The sequence below is a fragment of the Monodon monoceros genome, unplaced genomic scaffold (assembly GCF_005190385.1).
Source record: "Monodon monoceros isolate NGI ecotype Baffin Bay Population unplaced genomic scaffold, NGI_Narwhal_1 Super_Scaffold_12, whole genome shotgun sequence".
Taxonomy (NCBI): Eukaryota; Metazoa; Chordata; class Mammalia; order Artiodactyla; family Monodontidae; genus Monodon; species Monodon monoceros.
The window spans coordinates 578,465-602,174 of NW_021703768.1; the positions used below are offsets into that span (position 1 = coordinate 578,465).

The window sequence follows — 23,710 nt, forward strand, 5'->3', positions numbered from 1 at the left end:
AAGCAATGAGTGGCAAGAGTTTTAACTCCTGGTGAGAACATGTCAGTGAACAGGGTTCCCGCCCGCCCCACCCTGCCCCTGCCTGGGAGACCTCAGCCCTCTCCCTTCCCAAGAAGGGCTCTGGCCTGGGAGCCCCCTGCCGGTGGCCGGCAGCCAGAAGCACACCCTGCCCTCTCCACCTCCCACCCAAGGACTGGGACCTGCGGGGGAGGGTCTCCCGGGGGGCCCCTCCTCACCACACTCACCTCTAGGGGGAGCTATGACTTCCACTGGCATTTTTGTTTTAATGGACGTTGGAAGAAAATTTTTCATCCCAGAAGAAAAGCACAGACACACAACTGTCAGCCTCAAGCTTCCTGAGCTGCCCCCTCACCACAGCAGGAGGCTGTGAGGACACACGTCTCACACAGCAGCCCGACACCATTTCTTTCTGTCGCCATGGTAACAGCTCCGTGCTCCAGGGAGCTACCAGTGGCTGCACCACCCACTTCTGGACACCCACCTCCAGAGGCCTGATCCAGACCCAGCAGCCATCTGGCCTTCTCACAGACAGCCTTTGTCCATTACCTGGCCCTTGTGGCTTCCTGCCATCCGGCAAGCCCTGGGCTGCAGGGAAGAGCCCACACGGGATGAGTGTGACATGCAGCCTTGGGGAAATCCTTAGCTTCTCCTCATCAAGTTAGGAAGCAGCAGCAACCTTCGTGAGTGTGAGAACTGTGCCCGCCCAGCATCACCAGAGGAGCCTCCCTTTGGGGTCCCCTAGAAGCAGCAGGATCCTCCCCTGCCTGGCCCACTCCTGCTGCATGGACCTGGGCTGCCATGTGGATCATAAACTCTTGCACGGCCCTTTCTGACTTTCATGTGCTCCCAGAAGTTCGTAGTTGCCTTAGGAAGTGGCACGTGTAAGTCCCTGCAGGCCTCAGCCTGGGTCCCAGACCCAGAGTGGACCACGGAGCCAGGGCCTGCGAGTCAGGGGATGTAGAGGGGAGGGGTGGAGACCGGGACAAAGCTGTTTCCTGGAGACTCTTTCCAGACGTGGCCCAGACTCCAAGACCTTTAAGAACTGCCTGGGATGATGCAAGGGCGGCACTTCCGAGACAAGGGCTTCCAGGAGGGGCGTTTCTTGGCCTGGAGGTAGAAGTGGGGCTCCTCTCTCTGGGCCTCAGCGTCCAGCAGAGATGAGGCGAGGCTGGAGCCTCTTCCAGGGGGGTGGGGGCGTGCGTCTTCCAGCTGCTCTGCCCTCTCTCGGGGTTGGAGGCATGTTTGGGGGGCAGGGGCTCACAGCTCAACTTGTCTTTAGTGTGTGACTGAGCCACTAAGAAACGCCCCGCCAGCACCTCCTGCTTTTTCTCCTGCCGCCTGCACGGTGCGCTGCAACCTGGGCTCAGGGGTGCAGCGTCAAAGGGGTGCCTCTCTGGGTGCCCAGTGGGCTGTGACCCGCGAGCACCCAGGGGATTGGAGTGGGGGATGCAGGCCTCCACAGGGGGAATTCTGCCCATCAGGGATGGATCAGGCCCAGGTCCCAGCAATGCCCTCAGAAACGGGGCCTGCGCTCTCTGAAGAGGAGATGCACAGGGCGGCCGCAGGGGGCACAGTGGCCTGAGTCCCAGCACTGGGAGGGGGAGGCTCCCCCCTCCTCTTCTCCAGCACCAGCCGGGGTACCATCCGTCCTCCACCCAAGACGTTTTTTTTAACTTGCAACCTTTTATGAGGCTGGCGTGTTTTGACAAGGAATACACTCTCAGGAGACTGCAGGACTAAGTTTACATCTGATTTACTGTATTTTAAAGTCTGGGGTGTTAGTGGGGAAGAGGCAAAGTGAGCACTGAGTCAGCGCAGGCAGAGGAGGAGGTGCGGGGTGGGGCTGAGGGAGCGCAGCACTGCCTGCCCTTGGGACTTGCCTGTTGGCCCCAGGATAAGAGCAGTGACAGGAGGTGGGGTCAGAAGGCCCTGCAGAGAATGGCTGGGGTGCAGCACCCAGGGGAACCTTGCTTGTCCCTGCCCCTGCCTGGAGGTCCTCCAGCCAGAAGCAGGGAAAGCTCCCTGCAAGTGCCAGCCGTGGGGCCCCGCAAGAACAAGCTCGCCTGTCTCCAGGGTCCCAAACGCCAAGCTCCTGTCCCATTCCTCCCAAAAGGGGCCATCTGCGTCCCAGTGGCTGTGGCTGAGCCCAGTGGGGTCCTGGATAGGCAGGAAGGGCCACTGTTCCCAGCAAGCACTTCCCCCAAGCCGGCTGAGCATGCCGGTGAAGACTGTCCCTCCAGCCACCCAGCTGCTGACCACACGATCAACTCCCAGCACTTCCCCTCCCCGTTCCCAGACCCTGCGCCCTCCAGGAAGCCTCTGAGGACCTGGCCAGAGCCACCTCCTTCCTTTCCCATCCAGGACCTGAGTGGCTGGAGGGGACTCGGAGCTGCCACAGAGACCAAGCTCCTTCAAACAAATGCTAGCCTTTGCCACCAGAGGGTGTGGCCCTTAATACAAGTGTGAGGTCCGGCCGCCCCGGCGCCCTGTGGTCCTGGGCCCAGAGCCATCTCGGGCCTCACGTTCTCAACGGGATCCTGACTCCCTGTCCATCTCCCCGCTAAATCCTGCCCAAGCTCTAGGCCGGGCAGGGGAGGGAGTCGCGAGGGCACGCGCCGCTGCCAGAGCTGCCGCGGAGGGTCAGGCGAGGCCGCGTCCTGGAGGGCCGACGCCGGAGCAGGGCGCCCTCTTGCGCGGGGGTCCCGCGGGCCAAAGGCCGGCCAGCATCCCACCCATGGGGCAAGACCCACCGAGCTCGGGAGAAGGGCGCCCTCGGGTGCGCGGGCGCGGCCTGCTCACGGCTCGCGGCCCCCAGCGCCCGGCGACTGGGGGCGCGGGGCGCGGCTGCGCTCGCCGTCGGGCGTGCAGGCCTTGGCCGACAGCGCCCTCTCGCGGCCGGAGCGGAAGGCCGCCGTCACGGTCACCAGGTAGGCGGTGCCCGGCGCCAGGCCCTGCAGCGTGGTGCTGTTCCGGCCCGCGGGCACCTCCACGAGCTGCGCCGCGCCGCCCCGCAGGGGCCCGACCTGCACGTGGTAGCCGAGCGCGGCGTTCGGGCCCAGCGCCGGGGCCCAGCTCACGCGCAGGCTGCGCGGCCTGGCGTGCGAGATGACGATGCGCTCTGGCCCGGTCTCCTCTGCGGGGGAAGTGCCTGTGAGCTGGGAGGGGGCCGCGCCGCCCGGCCCCGCGCCCTGCCCGGCCGCGCCGGCACCCCCAGCCCGCCCGGCCCCGCGTCCCGCCTCACCCGGCAGAGTGCGCACCCGCAGGTGCTGTGGCCTCAGGAGCCGCACGTTGGACTCCGGCACCAGCGCCACGTCGTAGTCCGTGTCAGGGTCCAGGCCGGCCCAGGCCCAGCCCGTGGCGTTCCCTGGCAGCTGCTGGCGGCGCGCCGTTCCCGGCTCGGCGCTGGGCGCCAGCTCCAACAGGTAGTAGCCCGAGTCGGCGGTCAGTAGGGGCGGCCAGGCCAGACGGAAGCCGCTGGACGTAACCTCGGAGGCACGGAGCTGATGCGGCCACATCGCGTCTGCGGGGTGACAGGGCAGAGAACAGAGATGCCTCCTCGCACCGAACCCTGGGGCACTGACTGTTGACTCCCGGAAGACACCCAGAGGCGGGGAGCAGGGCGCGGGGCGCCAGGCCAGCCCCGGCCACGCCCACCAGATGCTAAGGATCCGCAGAAGGACATAAGTGCAGCCAGCCCCCTACTTTGCCCCGTCAGGAGCTTCCCTCCTGGCCTCAGCTCCAAGCTCAAACCAGTGCGGAGGTATAGCAGCCACCTCCCACCCAGTCCAGTGGCCTGGACAAGGGCCCCTCAAAGGTGGCAGGATCCAAACTGATGTCATGATGTCAGAGAACAAAGGACCAGCCCCCCATCCAGCCTGAATGGCCAGCACAGAGTCCGGGGTCAGCTCAGCTCTGAACAGTCAAGGAAAAGGGGGCCCACGGCACAGCCAAGAGACAGGGAGCCACTGGAGAATGCCCCGAGGGGCAGGAGAGATGTGACAACCCCAGGAGCAGCTGGACCTGGAGTTTCGGGTGCTGCCGGCGTCCAGTCCCCAGGAGAGTGTGTTGGGAGCACTCCAGGGTGGGACCCCCAAACGTGTGTTACTCCTGGGCTTTGATGCCAAGCACCACAGGGCCGTCTGAGTGACGGTGCAGGGGGGGGTGAAGCTGATAAATGTCTGGACAGGGTTAAGCCCTTCGGGACCCCATGCTGCCTTTAATGCTGGGCGTGCAGCTGCCCGGCTGGCACGTCCTCGCCCATCCCCCACACTCAGACCCTGCCCCCGCTCCCGGGAGGCCCCGCCCTACTGCCTCACTGCCCTGCAGCCTTGGGTTTTTCCTGTCCAGCTGCTTGCCCTTTCTCCTGCTGTCGCATCCAGGCTCAGCCACAGTGGTTGACCCAGGGGCCACCAGGGCCAGGTGTCCTGGAGTAAATCTTCGGAAGGACACTCTACCTCCCTCCAACCCACGGTTCAACCCCTTCCGGTTTCAGGTGGACGATTAACCACAGGTGGAGACTTGGGAGGACCCTGGGGTCGTTGGCATTTTTCAGTGGCTACAGCCAACCTTGCCAGTGGCCAGGCCCTTCAACACCAGCTCCCTCTCCCGCCAGGTTTAGCTGGGTCAGGGCGTTCCACAGGAAACTCGGAGGGGAGCTGCTAGCCCCCGCAGCAGGCCCTCCAAGGCCCGGCCTCCTCTCCAGCAATCCCCACAACCGCCTGCAGTGCAGTCCCACTCCAACCCCTCCGCGGCTGCCCTTGTCCCTAGCTCTTGGGGGGCAGTCTCGGCCCTTCCTGACCTGGCCCTCCCCCTCCCTCCAGGCTTGGTGGGCCCCTCTGCAGAGTCTCCAGGCTTGGAACCTCCTACGCTTCCTCTCCAGGTAGACACATTCCACCAGATGCAGCGCCTGAGTCCCTCAGCCCACACCAAGTCCCCCACTCTCTAGCAGACAGCCCCACCTGGAGGTGTTTACTCAAGCCTGCCCCTCTGTCCCGCCTCAGCCCAGGTTGGGGGGCACCTGGGGTGAACGGCTGGAGTGTGTCCCTGGAGAAGCTGCGTGTGCACCCCTGTCCCTGCAGCCCTGGCCTCTGCTCCAGGCATGTGAGGTCCTCCTGGAGGCTCACCTGGCCCTCTTCCTGAGTTCCCCGCTGGGGCTCCCCGGGCTCCGCCTCCTCCCACCTACCGAGAATGGAGCCCCTCAGCGTCTGGGTGATGATGTGCAGGTCATCCACATCCACAAAGTGCAGATGCTTCTCAGCGGGGGCCGAGGCGGCAGCCGACAGCTCCAGGAGGTTGCCGCGGCCAGTGCTGACGACGAAGACGGTGACGCCCAGGTCCTTCAGCTCCTGCATGGGGGGCCCCACGGGGTCGCTGGAGCCGCCGTCTGTCACCCACACCAGCACCTTGGGCACCCCCGGCCGGGCCCCCGCCGCCTTGGCAAACAGCTGCTCCTTGGCATATGCCAGCGCCAGGCCAGTGTTGGTGTCACCCATGCGCTGGGCTGCAGCGTGTATGGCGTCCTGGATGGCCGAGCCTGAGCTGTGCTGGCCGAAGGGGAACTCGGTGTGCGGCCAACTGCCCACGTGCACCAGGCTGGCACGCAGGGCCCCAGGGCCCAGGGGCAGCAGGGCCGCCAGCCGCCCCAAAAACTCCCGAACTCGGGAAAACTCATAATGAGACACGCTGGCCGAGCTGTCCAACAGAAACAGCAGGTCCCCCTGGGGGGCAGATGCCGGGGGGCCTGGGGGAGAGGGAAGGGTTCAGCCCCAGGTGGTGGCCCCCAGACAGCCCCACACCCAGGTCAGAACCCCCAGGGCCTGAGCTTTCCCTAAGCTGGTATTTGCCCTTACCCAAGAAAGCCCTGAAAGCCTGCTCAGTCACACCCCAAAGGTCCTGGGGTGGCACCCCAGAGGGGAGAGGGGTCCTAAGCCAAGAGGAGGTCCACACTCTCAGCAGTTCCAACTCTGCATCCTGGCCACATGCCTGGGGCACCCCCTGGGCTCATGTCTCGTCTGCAAAGGAGAGCTGACCCCTCCAAGCCCCCACACCCTCCCTGTCTTCAGCAGACTCTGTGCGCAGGCTGGAGGTGGGTGGATGGGTCTGGGCCACCAGGGCTTAGCTTTCAAGAAGCAGCCTACACCGCTCAGCCTCCAGGTAAAGCAACCGGTGGGGCGTGCGGTGGGGGCACAAAGGCAGCTGGGGAGACTGGGGACAGAGGTGGAGGCATGGGGGGAACAGAGCGCTGACTGCAGCCCCTCCCACAGCCCGGGGTCCCGGTTGGAGTCCTGACCCCACTTACAGATGATGTCACCCCTCCCCTGGCCCCCATCCTCTGCTCCACCTGGACCCAGGAAGCAGGTTACCTGCTGCAGCAGCCCGAGGGCCCTATATGTCCCTCCGGGGCCTCCCCCTTCCTCCCGGCACCCCGGGGGGCAGATGGGGCCCTTCGCCACTGTGTCATGAGCAGACAACGGCCTGGGGTGTCTCGGTTCTGGTCCCGGTCTTGCGGCCTCAGTTTCCCCCAACCCAGTGGGGCGACGCCAACCCTCTCACCATCCCTCTATTAACGATCACTCCAAGGAAAGGGAAACTGAGGCAGGGACAAGCCTCCCCGACAGGCCCCTCCCCCTCCCCGTCCAGGCCCCAAGATCCCGCGGAGTTGCCGGCGGGGCCCGCGCCGCAGGTGGGTGTGGTCCCCTGCCAGCTGCCCCCGCCCTACAGCCGCGGAAAGAGAGCGTGGCTCGGTGCGGACGTGGTGGGGGTGGCGGGGCGCTGGGACCTGAGTCCGGCCTGGCCGCCCGCCGCACTCACCACGCTCCGCGCCGCTCCGCGCCAGCCGCAGGCTCAGGGCCAGGCCGAGCACCGTCCAGGGCAGCATCGTGCGCGACGGGACGGCCACGCTCTGCCTCCGCTCGTGGCCCGCTCGCTCCTGAGCTGCGGGGCGCGCGGCCGAGCGGGTCGGACCCGGGCCCCGCCCCCGGAGCCCGCCCCCGGGAGCCCCCGCCCACCGCGGCCCCGCCCCGAGGTCCCGCCCTGGCGCGCGCGCTACCCCGCGTGCGGAGGAGCACCGGCTCCGGGGAGGCGCGCGCACAAAGGGCCCAAACGTGCGGCGACACGCGGCACTCACCGGGATGCCGCCGAGGCACACGCGGGTGGCATGCACACACAGACACTGCGGTCTCCCTTTCCGGCTGTAAGGCCTTGGAGTCAGCCCTGTCCCCTACCCCCTGCCCCCAGCCCCCAGCCAGGAGCCGAGCAGGGAGCCACCAAACTGGGTCATCCCTAGGCCCGCTGCCCTTGGCTCCGCAGTGTTGGGAGTCCCTGAAGCCAAGCCCAAGAGAGCCCCAGGGGGTATGAGAGTGTGTGGGTGACACCAAAAACAACGTCCCCCCAACAAGTCCCAGGCTCTGGCCACAGAGACTGGTGAGGGGCAGGTGTATGGGAGCTGTGACATGTTCCTCCAAGGAATGACCAACAGAGATTAGGAGGGTGGAACTTAGAAAGGAGACAGGGCGTCGGGAGAGGAAAGAAGCCTGAGACCTTCAAGGGGAGTTTCCGGGGGGACACCTCACCTGGCTTCTTAGAGGAAGAGGCATAGGAGCTGAGGATGGCTGGTTCAGGCCTGTCCAGTGTGATCATGCTGGGCATACCGCTGTCCCCATAGGCCCTGCCCAATGAAGGGCCCAGGGCTGAGGCCAAACTCCAGGACTGAGGACAGAACCCCCCAAGCAGCCCACTGGGGAAACCCTCCACTGTGACCAGGAGCCGCGCATCTGGGATCCTGGCTAGACCAGAGCAGAGGTGGTTGGCTGCAGGGGACATCCTGAGGGACACTCAGTGCCCCCAGGGCAGATTCCTTGCCCTTAGGTGAGATGGGGCAGTGTCCCGTGGGCAGTAGTGAGGTCCAGGAGAGCCCTGCCCCCCCTCCCTCCTAAGATGCCTTCCTGTGGGGTCACCGCCGCCCTCTCCCACTCCTCTCTGTGCAGCTGGGTGGGGGGCAAAGGTCCCCCACGGGGAGGAGGCAGGGCCATCTCTGCCAGGATGTCCCCTCCCTTTCCCCCCTCCCCAGGAGGATGCCCAGCAGGGAGGACGGATGGGCCTCAATGGTTTTCCTTCCTCCCTCTGGCAGGTGAGACGCCAGGCTGGGAGACAGACTGGAGCTCTGACTTTGCCTAAAAAAGGAAGCAGCTCAGCTAAGCCTGAGGAGCTGGGGCAGGAACAAGCAAGAACTGTGTCCCCGCCGTCCCACCCCCCACCCCCCCGCCGGCAATCTTGGCAGTGCTGGGGCTGGCTCAGCTCCACAGACCTCAGGCCTCGCTCGGCTGGGACCAGAAACTGCCTGGTGCTTCCGCCTGGGCCCCGGGGGGGCAGCAATGAGCTCGAACCCCCAAAGTTCAGGGTGTACCGCCCAGAGGGACCGTGCCTGGCCCCCAGCCCTCCGGCACCCGAGGCTGAGCAGGGCTGCTGTGGAGGTGGGGCTGTGAGCGGAGGCAGCTGGAGGAGAGCAGGGGGCCCCCGCGGGGAGCTGACGCAGGTGCAGACGGCCCACACGGCCTGGCTCCTGTTCTAGCTCGATGGGCGCCCACCAGCAGGGAGCGGGCAGCACCGGATCTGCCCTGTGGGTCCCCACTCCTGCCCAGCGGTGGGCCCACTGTCACACCTCGGCTGTGCTGCTGGGCTGACAGGGCCTTCTGGAAAAACTGAGCCACTCTTCTTGGCCATGACTCAAGCCCTCGAGGAAGCAGGCGTCCTCCTCCCTCCAGCCTCTCCATCAGAGGGAGAAGGGACGGGGGCCTGGCCTTGGGAGTGGTCAGCCAGGGCCTCTCCCTAGCCTTGGCCGAGCTCGGCCACCTGCCTTGGCCACCTGATGCTTGTGCTGAGCTCTGGCCTGACCCCCGCAAACTGAGACCACCCCACCCCCACCGGGTCAGCTCTGCCCCCCTCAGTCCCCTGATCTGCTCTGTGGCTCAGCCGGCCACACCACCCCCTGCTGCCAGCATCACGGTGAGTCTCCTCACCCCCCCCCGAGGTGAGACATGGGCAGATGGAGGGTCCCCAGAGAACACAGGGGTCAGCCAGGGGTGTAGTGGTCAGGGCCAGGGCTGGGCTTGAGACAGACGCCAGAGGAAGCACAAATATAATGGCCGGGAAACATCCTTTCTGAAGCAAGACAGGCCTGGGGGCAGGGGGGGTAGAGAAGGACGGAGGCGTCCTGGACACATCCGGCCCTGGCCCCAGCCCCCTCCCTCCCCCGGGACCAGCCCCTGCCTGGCCCTGTGTTCTGGGGACCAGGAGGAGGGAGCAGCCTGTGGCCTTGGCCCAGTCCGGGAGTCCCCAAGCATCACTTCCCAGAGCTGGCGCACCCTGCCTGTCGGTTCACAGGCAGGTGGACAGGGCTCCACAAAACCCAGGGACAACGTCTGCTCTCCAAGGCACCGCCCCTGCTCCCCGCCGGTCTGCAGGAACGCGCCCTCCTCCACACCGTCCAGGCCTCTGCAGAGAAGAAGGGCCTTTTGTCCCCAGCTCACTGTGGTCATGTTGACCCCTGGGAAAAGGGCAGCTCCCGGGGCCTCTGACCCCACCCCTGACCCCAGCTGAGAGTCCGAGAGGCAGAGTGGCTCGGCCCCGCCCCGCCCCGCAGAGATGCCTATGATGCTGGTTTTCGCGTCAGTTGTATCTTACACAGGCACCCACACACACACAGCTGGGAACACAGAAACCAGAAGTGGGGGTCGGCTGCTGTGGGCCTGGAGGGTAGCGTGGGCGAGCCCGAGGCCCCCTGACTGCACGCAACAGTCACAGGAGCAGAGGGAAGGGGTGGCCGAGAGCGGCAGGGCCCAGAGGCCCCGGCCGACACCCACCCACACATTCTTCTAGGCTCGACTTGCCTGTTTGGGGTCAGGGACGTGCCAGGGCCTGAGGGCCAGTCCTGGGGGTCTGGTGGTCCCATTGTCTCGTTCCCTAGGGGCCCCGGCCAGCCCCTTGCGGCCCCAGAGACGACCCCTGCCCAGTCCTTCAGCCAACAACACCCAGGGTGGCAGGGAAGACAGCTGATGGGGTGGGCAGCCTGGGTACGGGGGTGGTTGCATTCATCAGTTATCTGTGTGCTGGGCCCAGCCACACGACAGGCTCTGCACTGGGGACGTGCAGGCACTGGGCAGAGCCCCTGTCCTCCCAGCCCTGCCGGGCTAGAACGAGGATGGGCAGCGGCGAGTTTGCAAAGATGCATGTCTACTCATCTTCCCCTTGGAGGGTGGGGTCATGTCAGGCCAGGGGGTAGGAGCTAGAGGAAGTACCAGAGCCCTGGGGTGGGGGGCTGCCAGTGTATGTGAGGGCAGCAAGGATGCCTGGGAGGCATAAAGGGCAGGGGCAGGCTTCATGGGGGAGGCGAGGGCCTATGGGCAGGATGGGGACTGATGCCAGGCCTCGAAGAAGTAGAGGCCCAAGGGCACAGCTGGGAGGCAGAAAGGCAGGCAGGCAGCAGGTGCTCCTGGTTTTCAGCCTGTGCAGGGAACTGAACAGTGGTGCCCTTCCCGAGGGGGGACCCCTCCCTAGTTTGGGTTCCCTGTGCTGGAACCTTCTGTAACAGGGAGGTGACCCTCATACCCTGTCCTAGCCCCAAGCAGGGTTCAGGCAGGCTTACATAGGGAAAGAGAGAGCAGGGAGGGACAGAACTGTGTCAGCACCTTGGGTGGGGGGAGTCCCCGGGGTGGGCGTGGGACCATGGGGCAAGGGGAGGGGCCTCAGTCCCCAGAGTCAGCACAGGGCTGGCTCTGCCTGTTCCTCCCCAGCCCACCCAGCACAGCTCAGTTTCTGCCCAGCACCCCTTGCCTGACCCACATGCCTGGGTGGGGCCGGGCTCACACCTGGGGTACAGACCATGGGGACAGAATGGGCCAGCTCTCCTAGCCCTGCCTAGCTGCTCACCACTCAGAGTGTGCCTGCAGACACCTGGGCTGCTAGGAAATGCTTTGTGAATCAATAAGTGGCCTTGGGCAGATCAGGGAACCCTGCGAAGCCCAGACTCTACACCTGTGGGGTCTGGACAGTGCCCCCCCAGGGGTGTGAGAGCCGGCAGACAGAGGCGATGCAGGCACGCCCTCACATGCACACACATGTACACCCACACACAATGCACACGCGTGCACACACGCACAGGCACGCGCGTGCACGTGCACCCCCATGGCCAGGCATGCTCTTTCGGGGCAGGGGCCTGGGTACTTGCAGAAAGAGAATTTTTTGCCCAAGTGGAGGTCACCTCTGACCCACCCAGTAGCTCAGGGCCTCTACCCTCCACTTTACCGTCCTCCCTGATGGCTGGCCCCCTAAAGCAGACCCCTAGGCTCCTCTGTCAACCTTCCACAGCCTCCCACAGTGGGTGGGAAGAGCTGAACCTAAGGCAGACCGTCCCTGGGGCCAGCTGGAGGCCACGCGGGGCTTGGGCAGGCCTGGGAAGCCGGGACACACCTTAGGAACCAGTAGCCTCAGCAGCTGAGCTCCCCATGGTGGTCTCCCCACCCCCACCAGGCCCAGCTGTTGTTTTGATGACTCCAGGGCCAGGCGGATCCTCAGGAGAGTCCTCTGACGCCGGGCCAGAGCCTGCCCAACCCTAGGCGGGAGGGGAAGGAAGGTGGCTTCGGACCGGGGAAGCTCTCCTCGGGCACGGGGCAGCCAGCCGGGCTCCCATCTGACCGGCCACAGACAATAGGAAAACCCCAAGGACTCCTGCTGGACCTGAATCAGCCCCACTTCGGGCCCTGTTCAAGCCACGAGTGAGCCCTGAGCGCTGATCCTTGGGCACATCTGGGCCCTGACCTCCTGGTCACAGGTGGAGCCCTGCTGGCCACATGGTGTGCTAGATCCTTTCCAAGGCCTTCCAGCTATTACTAGATTCTGGACGAATTACAACAAACATTTTTTTTTTTTTTTTTTTGCAGTACGTGGGCCTCTCACTGTTGTGGCCTCTCCCGTTGCGGAGCACAGGCTCTGGACGCGCAGGCTCGATGGCCATGGCTCAGGGGCCCAGCCGCTCCACGGCATGTGGGATCTTCCCGGACCGGGGCACGAACCCGCGTCCCCTGCATCGGCAGGCGGACTCTCAACCACTGCGCCACCAGGGAAGCCCACAACAAACACATTTTTAATACACTGCTGGGCTTACAAGGCAGTAGATATCTTCCAAGCCCCCTCCCCTCAGGAAACGCTAGAAAGAAGTGCATAAATAAACAGAAGAATAGGGAACAGAAACCCAGGATGATGAACGGAAACAAATGGGAAAGCAGAGAATCCCCTGAACACAGGGATGGAGCCACAGTGCATCAGGGCCACAGTGGGGGTGCCCTGCACAGCGGGGTACTAACCAGGACCCTAACGGGGGCCCAGGTTGGTCACGGCTCACAAGGGCATCCTCTGTGGAGGGACGTGGCCTCAGAATGTTCACAGGTGTGGGCTGATGCTTAACAAGTACAAACATTCAAAGAAACGATATGCTGTTACTGAGTCAGCAGAAGCAACAAATAACAGATTTAGGCCCCCAAAGGCAAAGGGAGTGCAGTTGTTAGGTACAGTCTGTAAAATAACTATGTGTGCGGCTTCCCTGGCGGTCCAGCGGTTAAGACTCCACGCTCCCAATGCAGGGGGTGAGGGTTTGATCCCTGGTTGGGGAGTTAAGATGTCGCATGCCGCAGGGCGCTGCCAAAAAATAAATAATTAAAAGAAAAAAAAAGAAACAACTATGTGTGAAATGTTCCAGAAGTCGAAGCTGGAACCCAAATCATGAGCATATGCACCAAGAGATCATGAAAATCATCAGATTTGAATAAGAAGTGAGTAGTATAACTTTTAGATAGGGCGACATAATAATTTAAGCTAAATGGATGTGATAATCAGCAGATTAGACTCAGCTAGTGCTTAGTGAACTCAAAGAGGGAGATGAGGAAATTGCCCAGAACGCAGCACTGGGAGACAAGGAGATGGAAAACACAGAAGAGAGTTGAACTGACATGAGTGGTGAAAGCACAATGGGAAGCATTCACGTAATAGGTGTTTCCCAGGAAAGAATGTGTAGAATGAATGAGACAGAATTGAAGAAATAATGGTTGAGAATTCTCCAGAACTGCCGAAAGATGTGAATCTGTAGAAACGGGACACACCGTGTGTACCAAGGGGATAAATAAGAACATAGCCACAACCACAAACATGCTTAAAAGCACAGAAAGCAAAAGACGGAAAAGATCTTAAAATTATCCAGAGAGAACAGACAGAGCCCTCACTCTAAACGCTGACCGCGGTCTCGGGCTGAGCCCTGCAGGCCCTAGTGCTCTGGCCGCTGAAGTTCTGGAACCGTGGAGCGTGTAAGTCTCCCCACCTCTGGGACTCGCTGGAGGCCGCTGCCGGACCAGACAGGGGGCCCGCAGGGACTGCCCGTTGTCGGGGCACAGGAGCCCAGGACAGCCACAGTGGCAGAAGCCAGGAAGGCCGCCTCTCTCCGAGCCTGGCCACGCGCCCCTTCTCCGAGAGCCATCTCCCTGTTCTCTGGGGGCGTCCCAGCCCTTCGGCGGCTGCGGGGACTGCGGAAGCCGGTAACGGTAGGGAAGGGCCGTCCCGGTCCGGGGGAGTCCGGTGCCACCTCGCGGCCCCTCGGAGCACTGCGCACGGGGCCGCGCGGCACGCACGGGATTTCCCGGCCGGGACCTGGACGCAGACCCTGAGCTCACCAGCCTGGAGCCACCGATGGGGGACACGGGGGGAGTTCGGGGGCCTCCGGGATTTGGAGAGGCCTCTGGGGTCACACCCAGGCTTAGAGCTGCTCCTCCCCGTCGGGGTGGCGGCAGGGTCCGGGACTCCAGGTCGGGGGTGGCAGCACCGAGCGGAGGCGTCGGGCCAGGCGGGAGCGGGCGGCCGAGGCGAGCACCAGCAGCGGAGGCAGCGAGAGGAATCCCGACACGATGAGCGCCGCAGAGCCGCGGTCGGACAGCAGCGCGCGGCACGCAGGGCGGGGCGCCGGGTGGACCTGAGGGCGGGGCGGACGGTCAGGCGGGGCGGTGGGGCCTCAGTTCCGAGACGGGGCCTGGCAGCAGGTGGACGGGGCGGGAGCTAAGCCCGGCTTCGGCTGTGAGTTGGCCGGGGGCGGGGCGGAGCCGGTGCAGATGGACCGGGGCGGGGCCTGGTTACAAAAGGACCGGGAGAGGGCGGGGCCTCAATTCCGGGGCGGGGCCTGGGGGGGCAGAGGGATTGGGGCGGGGCCTGAGAGCAGGGGGACCGGGGCGGGGCCGGGAGAGGAGACAGCGGGGCCTGAGGTCTGGCAGAGCCGGCATCGGGGGTGGGGGGGGGCTGGGGCTGGCTGTGAGGCAGGCATTTCTCAGCCGAGGATGGGAGATGGAGACCCAGGCGGTAAATGGCCCGAGTAGGAGCCCCTTGAGGGGAGGCTCAGAGAATAGCTCTCTCTGCTCTCCCATGGCCCTTTCCTAAGTTGGCATCTGACCCCGAGGCCCTACCCTGGGGTGTTGCCAGCTGGCGCCACCTTGTCTACTGCGGCCCAGCGTTCGGCCCCCTTCCCCCGGCCCCCGCTTCCCCAGATGGGCAGAAAGGGGCCCATCTGCCTATACCCTCCCTATCCCAGACCAAGCCATAACCCCTTCCATACGTGGGGAAACCCATCCCAGGGGAGGAGGGGTCTTCAGGGGGGCTGTGTGTTGGGGGAGGCTGGGAGGATGGGGACTGTGGACTGGTTAAATCTGACAATATCTTTATCTTCTCTTCCTGGAACCCTTCTCCTCTTCCCACCCTGCCCAGCTGTCCAGGCCCTGGCAGCTCCTGGTACAAGGCTGAGAGGCCTCAGGGGAGGGGAGAGAGCCTTCCCCTTGGGTGGCAAACAAAAGCCCTTCTTTTGCTGTGGCCAGTGGGGGGGGGGCTTGGCAGGAGAAGGAGCTCTTCAGGGAGGGGCACACGTGCCTCCAGGGACCTGCACTCCCCGAGGACCCCAGACAGTCCCTCAGCCCCGCGCCCGTGGATGGCTCAGCTCACCCTCGAGTGGCACAGGAATCCCAGGTACACAGTGGTGGCTGCGGGCAGCAGCAGCAGCAGGAACACGGCTGCGGGCAGCAGCAGATGGAGCACGAGCCCAGCCAGGGCCCGACCCAGCAGCAGCAGGACCCCCAGGCCTTGGGCAGCCAGGCCTGCCCACCCTGGGGACATCAGGTCTGAGGCCTGGCGGTCAGGAAGCCTTCGGGGCAGCATGGGTGCTGTGTCTGAAGCACCTCCTCCCTCATCCTCCTCTGTCTCCCTCTCCTGCTCACTCATGCTCTCTTGGCAGTGGGCCTGGTGGGCTCACAGTGGTGGTCACGTGGCAGGACTGATGCCCATCCTCCGCCCCCCGCCCAGGTCAGATTAGCAACCTTTTAACCCTAGGTTGCCAGGTCAGACCTCCACCCAGACCCCAGCAACCAGATAGTGGACTCAGCTGGAGGGCAGGGCCCTGGTCCAGGTAGGTCCAGCCCTGACCATCAGTCTCCAGGGTCACACCTGAGCCTCAGGTCCTCGCTGCCAGGCTGACCCTCTCTCTGCCAGGTTACTACAGCTCCAGCCCTGCCCAGTCTCCCCCGCCAGCCCCTGTGTGCTCTGGTCGGAGCCTGCACAGCTGTCCTGAGAGCTCAGCACTGGGCCGTCCTCGCCCCAGGTCCCGCCCTCTCCCCACTTCCAGACCCTGCACACAATGGTTTCATTTCATCAGTCTCAACTCTGGCAACTGCCCCATCCGTAGCTGCCACGGGAAGGTCAACATCTGACCTCGCCCCCTCTGGTTCCCTCATCCCCAAACCTGGCCCCTGTCAGCATCAGAACAACCCCAGAAGATGCTGGGTGCCCACACTGCAGGGCTGTTGAGAGGGCACATGGGTAACATATGTGAAATGCTTAATGTGGAACTCAGCACACAGTAGGTGCTCGATAATGGCAGCTACCATTACAGGTATCCTTTGTGTCAGAATCCAATCCATCCTGAAAACAGGGGGAGCGTGTATTCTGTGATTTCAAGTAAGCGGGGAGGAAGCATTCCCAGCCCCTCCGAAAACCCCAACTAATTTCTCCAAATATTACCAAAATACTCTTAGCACCTAACAGCCTCCTGGGGTTTCCGTGCACGACATACAGTGTTTTAAACACCACTTACAGGGACTTCCCTGGTGGTCCAGTGGGTAAGCCTCCGTGCTCCCAATGCAGGGGGCCTGGTTTTGATCCCTGGTCGGGGAACTAGCTCCTGCATGCATGCCACAACTAAGAGTTCCCATGCTGCAACTAAGAAGCCTGCATGCCTCAACTAAAGATCCCACATGCTGCAACTGAGAACCGGCGCAGCCAAAATAAGTCAATAAATAAAATTATTTGAAAAATAATAACAAATAAATCAACACCACTGACATTACTAGCTGGCACTTAAACCACTGAGTAGGTCGTCTGGGGGCTGGATGAAGGAGGCCGGGTGGCACCAGATGTGAATGTTTCTCTTTCCCTCCCCCTACAGTCCGCCTCATCCCTTCCAACTTTTCTTCTAATGTTTTCCAGGCCTCTCAAGCTCACCAGCACCCCTCAGACACGTAGGGATGCGGGACGATGACAGCGACATGCACAGCTTGTTCAAGGGACGCGGTTGGAGACACGCCGGCCGGGACGGCTGCTGAGGCCCCCTGCAATGCACGCCAAGCCCTGCTGCCCAGCACGTGTGCATGCACTGGCACACGCATGTGAAGATTTCACGGTAGCTGTTTATTCTGATAGTGAAGTTGGGGTAAAGAAGAGAGTTCAGACAGCAAGTGTAGTGGGCTCATCTCCTTTCTAAGCCCCACCCTCTCCCCCAGGTCCTCCGCTCATTCATTCACTCACTCGACAAGCACTCCGTTGAGCTCCCGCTGTGCTCCAGGCACGATGGATGCCTGTGGATTCAAAGCGGAGGGAGGCCAACAGAGTCCTCTGCCTGTAGCGGGACAGCTCTTTGCAGGTCACTGAGCAAGCTGCAGTGCCCAGGCCATGGCAGAAGCGGGGGGACAGGCCCCACGGCCCACTCTCGCTGCCTTCTGCCTGTGGGGAGGCCACCAGGAGGCAGTTTCTAGCTTCCGTGCCTCTGAGGTACAGGATGGTGCACGGGGCCCCCAGGGTGCGGCTGCAGCACAGAGGCTGCTCCTCAGCAACGGGGTGCCCCTCCCACCCCGTGTCCTCGTGCCCCTGTCATCTGGCCCTGCTCCTTTCAGCGTCTTCCTGGGTCATCCTGTGGGGACAGAGTGCAGAGGGCTGACACCCTTGCTTTTCTGGCCTTTGCCGGCTGCTTAACCAGTAGACTGTCTGCATCCACCCAGAACACCTTGCTCCTTACGGGACGAATCTGCCAGCCTGTGCGACGTGCTCTCACGAAGCTCTCATTCTAGAGGAGGAGTGACCGTGGCGTATGGGGTGGGACCTGTGTGGCTGGGGAGTGGGACGGGGCCTCTCAGCTCCTTGCCTGGAGACCCACCCTTTGGATCCGGCACCTGGAAGGGCTGCCTCTCTGGAGGGCAGGGCCCTGAGGACACCTTGTCCGTCTCCGGAAGCGGAGGGGCTGGGGTGGGAGCCACCACCCCAAAGCCGTGCTGCCTCTTGGTGAGCCGTCATGAGAGGCGCTGGAGGGACAAGGCTGCAGAGGCCGCCCCACGTCCTTCTCCTGTCTGGGCTCTGGACGGGTGGCCTCACCCAGGGATTGGGGGATGGGAAGGCACCTTCAGGGCCTGCCACCCACCCCGGCCCACCCTGCCCCAGGGCCCCAGAGCCACGGTGACCAACCTGGAGGCCTTACTGAGGGCTTCCTGCAGCACCACATCCACCGTCCAGATGTAGCCCATCTCCGATCAGTCCTCCCTCTGCCTGGCTCCCTCCTTCAACTGCCTGGGGCTCTGCCCCTTCACAGCCCCTGGAGACCTGCCTCAGTCTCCTCTCAGGGGGCTTCCTATCCCACCCCTTGGTCCAGGTTGCCTGCCTGGTGTCCCTGGAGAATCTTCTGTCCTCATGCGGCATCTGGGTGGGGGGAAGGGTCCCACCTCACCCTGCCCACCACCCCAGCCTGGTCTTAGCCAGCAGGGACAGGAGTGGGGCTGGCGGGCAGGGCTTGAGCGGGGGACCCGGGGGAAGGTGTGTGGGTGTCTCCTGGGGACGAGTCGTGGCACATCAAAGGCTGTGCTCCTCGAGGAGCTGTGGTCCACGGGCAAGTTCCTGCCTGCCTGGTCTTTGTCTCCCGGGAGGGAGGACAAGCCAGAGGCTCTGGCAGTTGGCAGGGGCTGGCGGCTGCTGGGACAGGGGCTGTGGCCCGCAGGCAGGGCCTCCCCCTTAAGTTGCTGGGTAAACAGGTGGAGAACTGGCCCTTAGCCCGGCCCCCAGGAGGCCCCACCGCCAGCGCACAACTGCAGCTCCAGCCTTCCACCTTCTGGGAGCAGATACCCCACCGCTGTGCCTTCAGGGGGAGTTTCATGAAAGGGCCACCAGGCTGTGGCTGGGCCGGGACGGCATGTAGAGGACCCCCAGACGGAGGACAGAGCCCCTGGGTGGGCTCGCTTTGGGGGTAGCTGAGAGCCAAGGTCGTCAGAAGGCTAAGTGGTAGCCAAGTTCCCCTAGGGAGATAAGGGGTTCATGTCGGCCTGGGGACAGTGGGCTGGGTCTGGCCTGGGCCTCCAGCATCCATGCTGGATTCCTGTTCTTTCCAGATGGACTCTAGGGTCTCTGAGCCCCGGGAGCAGGACCTGACAGAGGCAGGGGCAGAGCAGGAACTGCGGTGGTTGGAGCTGGGCTCCGAGGAGGCCCCAGGAGCTGGGACAGAGGGGCCCAGCGCCCCACAGGCCTGGGGGCGCCTGCTGCAGGCCGTGTGGAAGGGTCATGTGGGCCTGGTGACTCAGCTACTGCGGCAAGGGGCCAGTGTGGAGGAGAGGTGAGCCCAGGGGTAGGACCGGGTACTCCACGGGGGTGGGGGTAGGGATGGTGGCTGGTGTCCCTTCAGTGGGAGATGGAGGCATTGGTCCCTTGCGGGGTGGAGAGGGTTCCCTCCTGGGCAAAGGTAGCAGGTCTCTTCCCCGTGCCCCGCCCTCGCCCGTGCCGCCCTCCCCACCCCGCAGGGACCGCGCGGGCAGGACCCCGCTGCATCTGGCCGTGCTGCGCGGCCACGTGCTGCTGGTGCGTCTCCTGCTGCAGCGCGGGGCCCGGGCCATAGCTGCAGACCGCGCGGGGCGCACGCCGCTGCACGAGGCCGCCTGGCACGGGCCCTCGCGGGCGGCCGAGCTGCTCCTACAGCGCGGGGCGTCAGCGAACGTGCGCTGTGGGGCCGGCCTCACGCCACTGCACTGGGCCGCCGCGCTGGGCCGCACGTTGCTGGCCAGGCGCCTGCTGGACGCACCGGGCCCGGGCCCTGCGGCGGCGGACGCACACGGCTGGATGGCGACGCACTGGGCGGCCGCGGGCGGCCGGCTGCCGGTGCTCGAGCTGCTGGCGGCGGGCGGTGGCGCGGGCCTGGACGGCGCCCTGCTCGTGGCGGCCGTGGCCGGGCAGTCGGCAGCGCTGCGCCTCCTCCTGACGCACGGGGCGTGGGTGGACGCCCGGGACGGCACGGGGGCCACAGCGCTGGGTGTCGCTGCCGACCTGGGCCGCCAGCAGGTACGTCTCGGCCTGGGCCCCCGCGTGATCGTGCGGGTGGTGGGGAGGGGCCAGGCACCAGGGCCCTGAGTGCCGCCCTGACGTCACTCCCCTTGGTAACCAGCTCTTGGAAGCCCAGGGAGGGCACTGGGCTGGCAGCACCAAATATTTATTGGGCACTGGCCATGGGCCTGAGTCCAGCCAGGCCCCGGGCGGTGCAGAGGGGCCACAGGCGGCTCAGGACCATTAGGGGGCAAGTGGGGTCTCCAAGTAGAGACCCAGCAGGTGCCATAGGCGGCACCAAATAAGGAGGCAGGGTGGAGAAAGGGGGCGCTGAGGGCAGCTGAGCACTGTGTGGCCCGCCCAGGCCAGCCCTGCCCCTGCCCCCTTCTCTTCTAGGACATGGAGGTGCTACTTGAGCACGGGGCCGACTCAAGCCTCAAGGACAGGCACGGCCGCTCTGCACTCCACAGGGCTGCTGCCGGTGGACATCTGCTCGCCGTCCAACTGCTGGCCGCCTGGGGAGCAGACGTGGACGCTCGGGACACGTTGGGCCTCACCCCCCTGCACCACGCTGCCCGGGGAGGCCACATGGAGGTTGCCGGCCACCTCCTGGCCAGGGGCGCGAAGGTCGACGCTGCTGGCTGGCTCCACGTGACCCCCCTGCATCTTGCCGTGGAGCGCGGCCATGGCTCCACCGCAGAGCTTTTGCTGAGCCGGGGGGCCAGCCCCACCCAGAGGACACAGTGGGGGGAGGTGGCCCAGGATCTGGGGCCTGCCGTCTGTGGAGAGCAGGAGGTGCCCCATGGGCCCCAGGGCTGCAGGGCCAGAGCAGGACCAGAGGCTGCAAGCTCCCACGGCCTTCAGGGCGTGCAGGCTCCTCTCTGCTGGTCTGAGGCCGCCTGCCAGGGTGCACGGGAGAACACCCCAGAGGTTCCTGGAGAAGAAGGAAGCAGTGGCTGGAGCCCGAGCAAGAAGCGTGTGGCTGACCTGGAACTATTCCAGACTCCCAGGGCCACGTCAGCCCTGTAGCTTCAGCCCTGTGCACGCTCTTTGGCGGAGAGACTGAGTCGTGGCCACAGAACTGACCAAAACCCGATGGGCTCCTGTTTGTGCGTCCCCCACCGGGGTGTCAGCCTCGGTGCTCCCCCCGGGCACACCGGCACTCTTACTGTGTTTCCTTAGATTCGGTATTTGTCTCTTGGCACCCACTCACTAATGACAGGGCCAGTTGTCCTCCTCTCCCCTGTTGTCCCGACCCATGCCCTGAACGGCTGCCTTCTCTCACATGCCCAGCTGACATCCCCCTGCCCGAAGTCACCCAGGGCCAGGCCTGCCTCTGTGCACCAAGGCCCACTGGATTATCAAACAAACCAATCAGAAGCTGTTTCCCTGCGCTGCCCTGCCTTTCCTGCGGGAACCCCAATAAAGGCCTGAGCCTTCCCCGGGCCCCTGCTCTTACCACCCGATCGACACTGCTGTTTCTGCCTGTGTCCCTGTGGGGCATGGTGTGCCCTCCCCTCAGGACATGTAAGGCATAAAAATCTGCTTTCAGGAGCTTCCCTCGTGGTGCAGTGGTTAGGAATCCACCTGCCAATGCAGGGGACACAGCTTTGAGCCCTGGTGTGGGAAGATCCCACATGCCGTGGAGCAACTAAGCTCGTGCGCCACAACTACTGAGGCTGCGCTCTAGAGCCTGCAAGCCACAACTACTGAAGCCCATGCGCCACAACTACTGAACCCACACGCCTAGAGCCCGTGCTCCGCAACAAGATAAGCCACCGCAATGAGAGGCCCGTGCACCACAACGAAGAGCAGGCCCCGCTTGCCACAACTAGAGAGAGCCCCTGTGCGCGGCAACGAAGACCCAACGCAGCCAAAAAAAAAAAAAAAAACCTGCTTTCAGTAGCTTTAGCCTCTCCCTGTCATCACTCAGCCATCTCTGTAAATTAAAAACCCTGCAGTGCGACAGATACAGAGTGACAGTTGTCTCTGATTGTCCACACCTGCATCCTCATAGAAAATCAATGTCCTTAGATTTTTCTGGAAGAACAACTTTAGAGGACAGATTTCATCTTTTGAAAGTGAGAGCCGTCTTGCTAAATTAGCGACTCTGTCCGGGGACCCTGGGAGCACTTGGATTTTACCCCCAAGACAACGGAAGCCTTTGGGGAGCGTGAGCTCACGTGACATGGTCTTTCTGGCTCACGGGGCCTGCAAGTGCAGGATGAACTGTAACTGGGAGGAGGAAACCCGGGAGACCAGTGAGACGGTGACGGCATAGCAGTGGGGGCAGGAGAAACAGGCAGAATTGGGACAGTTCTGTGGGCACAGCCCTCTGGACCTGCTGATGGTTGGATGTGGGGAGGGGCAGGGAAAGGGAGACATAACAATGACTCCTGGCGGGGCCTGGGCCCGAGGTGGAGGGGTGGGTGGGAGAGCAGATGCACAGGAGACGAGAATGGGGCAAAGATGAGGCCTGGAGTGACATCTCTGGAGTCCTCAGAGTAAGGGTGGGTTTTCTTTGTTTTGTTTTTTGGGGGCACGCCGAGTGGCCTGTGGGACCTGCGGGATCTTAGTTCCCCAACCAGGGATCAAACCCGAGTCCTCTGCAGTGGAAGCGTGGAGTCTGAACCACTGGACCACCAGGGAAGTCCCGGGGTGGTTTTTAAAGCTGCAGGATGGACCTCCAGCCAGCCTCCAGCACAGCCTGCGGGCTCGACCTCAGAGCACACCCACAGCCCGACTGCCTCTCACCTCCCCCGCTGCATCCACCATGTCCAGGCCACCGTCAGCCTTGCCTGGAATGCCGCCGTAACCAGGCCAGCCCCCAGCCTAACGGTTCTTCTCGCCTGATCCCTTGACTCCCAAGGGGCTGTTCTCAGAATAGTAGCCATAATCCTATCCACTGTCCTGCGCAATCCCCCAGTGGCTCCCTTTCACAGAGTGTAGACCAAATGTGGTGTACGGTGTTGTTCGCAGATGCCTCAGCGACCTGGCCCGTCGCACGTGCTTCTACCTCAACATCTGCTGACAGGGGAGCCTGTGATGACTCCCAAAGTATTTCACTACAAACTATGTATTAGTTCAAACGTAAATGCGGTGGAGAAACCTGGCAAACAATACTGTAACCAAATGGTCAAAGCTGACATCACCCGTGTTGGGACAAGCTGCCATCATGGCCTCCTGGTGCCATGCACCGAGAAGGACACAATATAATTTCTGAAGTATTCTGCTACAAATGTGTAACCTGATTCTAATCACGAGGAAACATCAAACTCAAATTGAGAGGCACTCTACAAAGTAAGTAGCCTGTACTCTTTAAGAATGCCAAGGTCAAGAAAGACAAAGAAAGGCTGAGGGACTGTTCCAGATTAACCCTGAAAGTTAGACATAAGAACTCCACGCAGTGCATTATCCTGGACAAGGAAAAAAGCGGTAAGAATATGTGACAGAACTGGAATGCAGACTGTGGACCTGACAGCAGTATTGCATTAATGTTGAATTTCCTGATTTTGATCCTTGCGCTAGGATTTGTAAGAGAATGTCCTTGTTCTTAGGAAATACACAGTGAAGTATTTAGCTATCTCCAACTTCCCTTCAAACGGACCAGAAGAATACCCCAATAATGTGCTTATAAACATTTACGGAGGGCTTCCTTGGTGGCACAGTGGTTAAGAATACGCCTGCCAATGCAGGGGACACGGGGTCGAGCCCTGGTCCGGGAAGATCCCACATGCTGTGGAGCAACTAAGCACGTGCGCCACAACTACTGAGCCTGCGGTCTAGAGCCCGCGAGCCACAGCTACTGAAGCCCGTGAGCCACAACTACTGAAGCCCGCGCGCCTAGAGTCCGTGCTCCACAACAAGAAAAACCACCTCAACGAGAAGCCCACGCACCGCAACAAAGACCCAGTGCAGCCTAAATAAATAAATAACTTCATTTAAAAAATAAAGTGCACAGCTCCGCGGAGTAAGAGGACCAGGCCCCTCGGTGGGAGGCAGCGCTTCTCCGCTCCACCGGACGCCACCCTCGGCTGTCCGCCCT

At 63.1% G+C, this 23,710-nt stretch overlaps 3 protein-coding genes across 6 annotated transcripts; 1 reads left to right on the top strand and 2 right to left on the bottom strand.

The window, feature by feature from the left end:
• Nucleotides 1-1,760: 1,760 nt before the first annotated feature.
• Nucleotides 1,761-6,962, bottom strand: VWA1 (von Willebrand factor A domain containing 1). The gene is made up of 4 exons (XM_029215641.1): nucleotides 6,832-6,962; nucleotides 5,204-5,761; nucleotides 3,263-3,541; nucleotides 1,761-3,154 (listed from the first exon to the last, which is right to left on the bottom strand). Exons 1-4 carry the CDS (start codon nucleotides 6,896-6,898, stop codon nucleotides 2,817-2,819), a joined length of 1,242 nt encoding a protein of 413 aa, XP_029071474.1. The 5' UTR covers nucleotides 6,899-6,962; the 3' UTR covers nucleotides 1,761-2,816.
• Nucleotides 6,963-12,083: 5,121 nt separating this feature from the next.
• ANKRD65 (ankyrin repeat domain 65) lies at nucleotides 12,084-21,381 on the top strand. 4 transcript variants are annotated; one of them, XM_029215789.1, is made up of 4 exons: nucleotides 12,084-13,601; nucleotides 16,582-16,774; nucleotides 18,744-18,964; nucleotides 20,062-20,529. In XM_029215789.1, the coding sequence occupies exons 2-4, from the start codon at nucleotides 16,709-16,711 to the stop codon at nucleotides 20,318-20,320; spliced, it is 546 nt and encodes a 181-aa protein (XP_029071622.1). In that variant the 5' UTR covers nucleotides 12,084-13,601; nucleotides 16,582-16,708; the 3' UTR covers nucleotides 20,321-20,529. The 4 variants fall into 4 exon arrangements, with proteins under 4 accessions (XP_029071622.1, XP_029071621.1, XP_029071623.1 ...); XM_029215788.1 differs by lacking the exon at nucleotides 12,084-13,601 and adding an exon at nucleotides 14,771-15,069; XM_029215790.1 differs by lacking the exon at nucleotides 12,084-13,601 and adding an exon at nucleotides 19,149-19,683 and having other exon boundaries at nucleotides 16,098-16,774; nucleotides 20,062-21,381.
• On the bottom strand, nucleotides 13,596-15,953 carry TMEM88B (transmembrane protein 88B). Its single transcript, XM_029215791.1, has 2 exons — nucleotides 15,046-15,953; nucleotides 13,596-14,032 (listed from the first exon to the last, which is right to left on the bottom strand). Exons 1-2 carry the CDS (start codon nucleotides 15,319-15,321, stop codon nucleotides 13,820-13,822), a joined length of 489 nt encoding a protein of 162 aa, XP_029071624.1. The 5' UTR covers nucleotides 15,322-15,953; the 3' UTR covers nucleotides 13,596-13,819.
• Nucleotides 21,382-23,710: the final 2,329 nt, after the last annotated feature.

Coding starts and splice junctions, on each gene's coding strand:
- VWA1 (XM_029215641.1), bottom strand. CDS start 6,898: ATGCTGCCCTGGACGGTGCTCGGCCTGGCCCTGAGCCTGCGGCTGGCG. Junction 5,762..6,831: donor GCGGAGCGGCGCGGAGCGTG/GTGAGTGCGGCG, acceptor CCTCTCCCCCAG/GCCCCCCGGCATCTGCCCCC. Junction 3,155..3,262: donor GCGGGTGCGCACTCTGCCGG/GTGAGGCGGGAC, acceptor CTTCCCCCGCAG/AGGAGACCGGGCCAGAGCGC.
- ANKRD65 (XM_029215790.1), top strand. CDS start 16,709: ATGCACGCCAAGCCCTGCTGCCCAGCACGTGTGCATGCACTGGCACAC. Junction 16,775..18,743: donor ACGCATGTGAAGATTTCACG/GTAGCTGTTTAT, acceptor TGTTCTTTCCAG/ATGGACTCTAGGGTCTCTGA. Junction 19,684..20,061: donor CCGACCTGGGCCGCCAGCAG/GTACGTCTCGGC, acceptor CTTCTCTTCTAG/GACATGGAGGTGCTACTTGA.
- TMEM88B (XM_029215791.1), bottom strand. CDS start 15,321: ATGAGTGAGCAGGAGAGGGAGACAGAGGAGGATGAGGGAGGAGGTGCT. Junction 14,033..15,045: donor GATTCCTGTGCCACTCGAGG/GTGAGCTGAGCC, acceptor CCCCGCCCTCAG/GTCCACCCGGCGCCCCGCCC.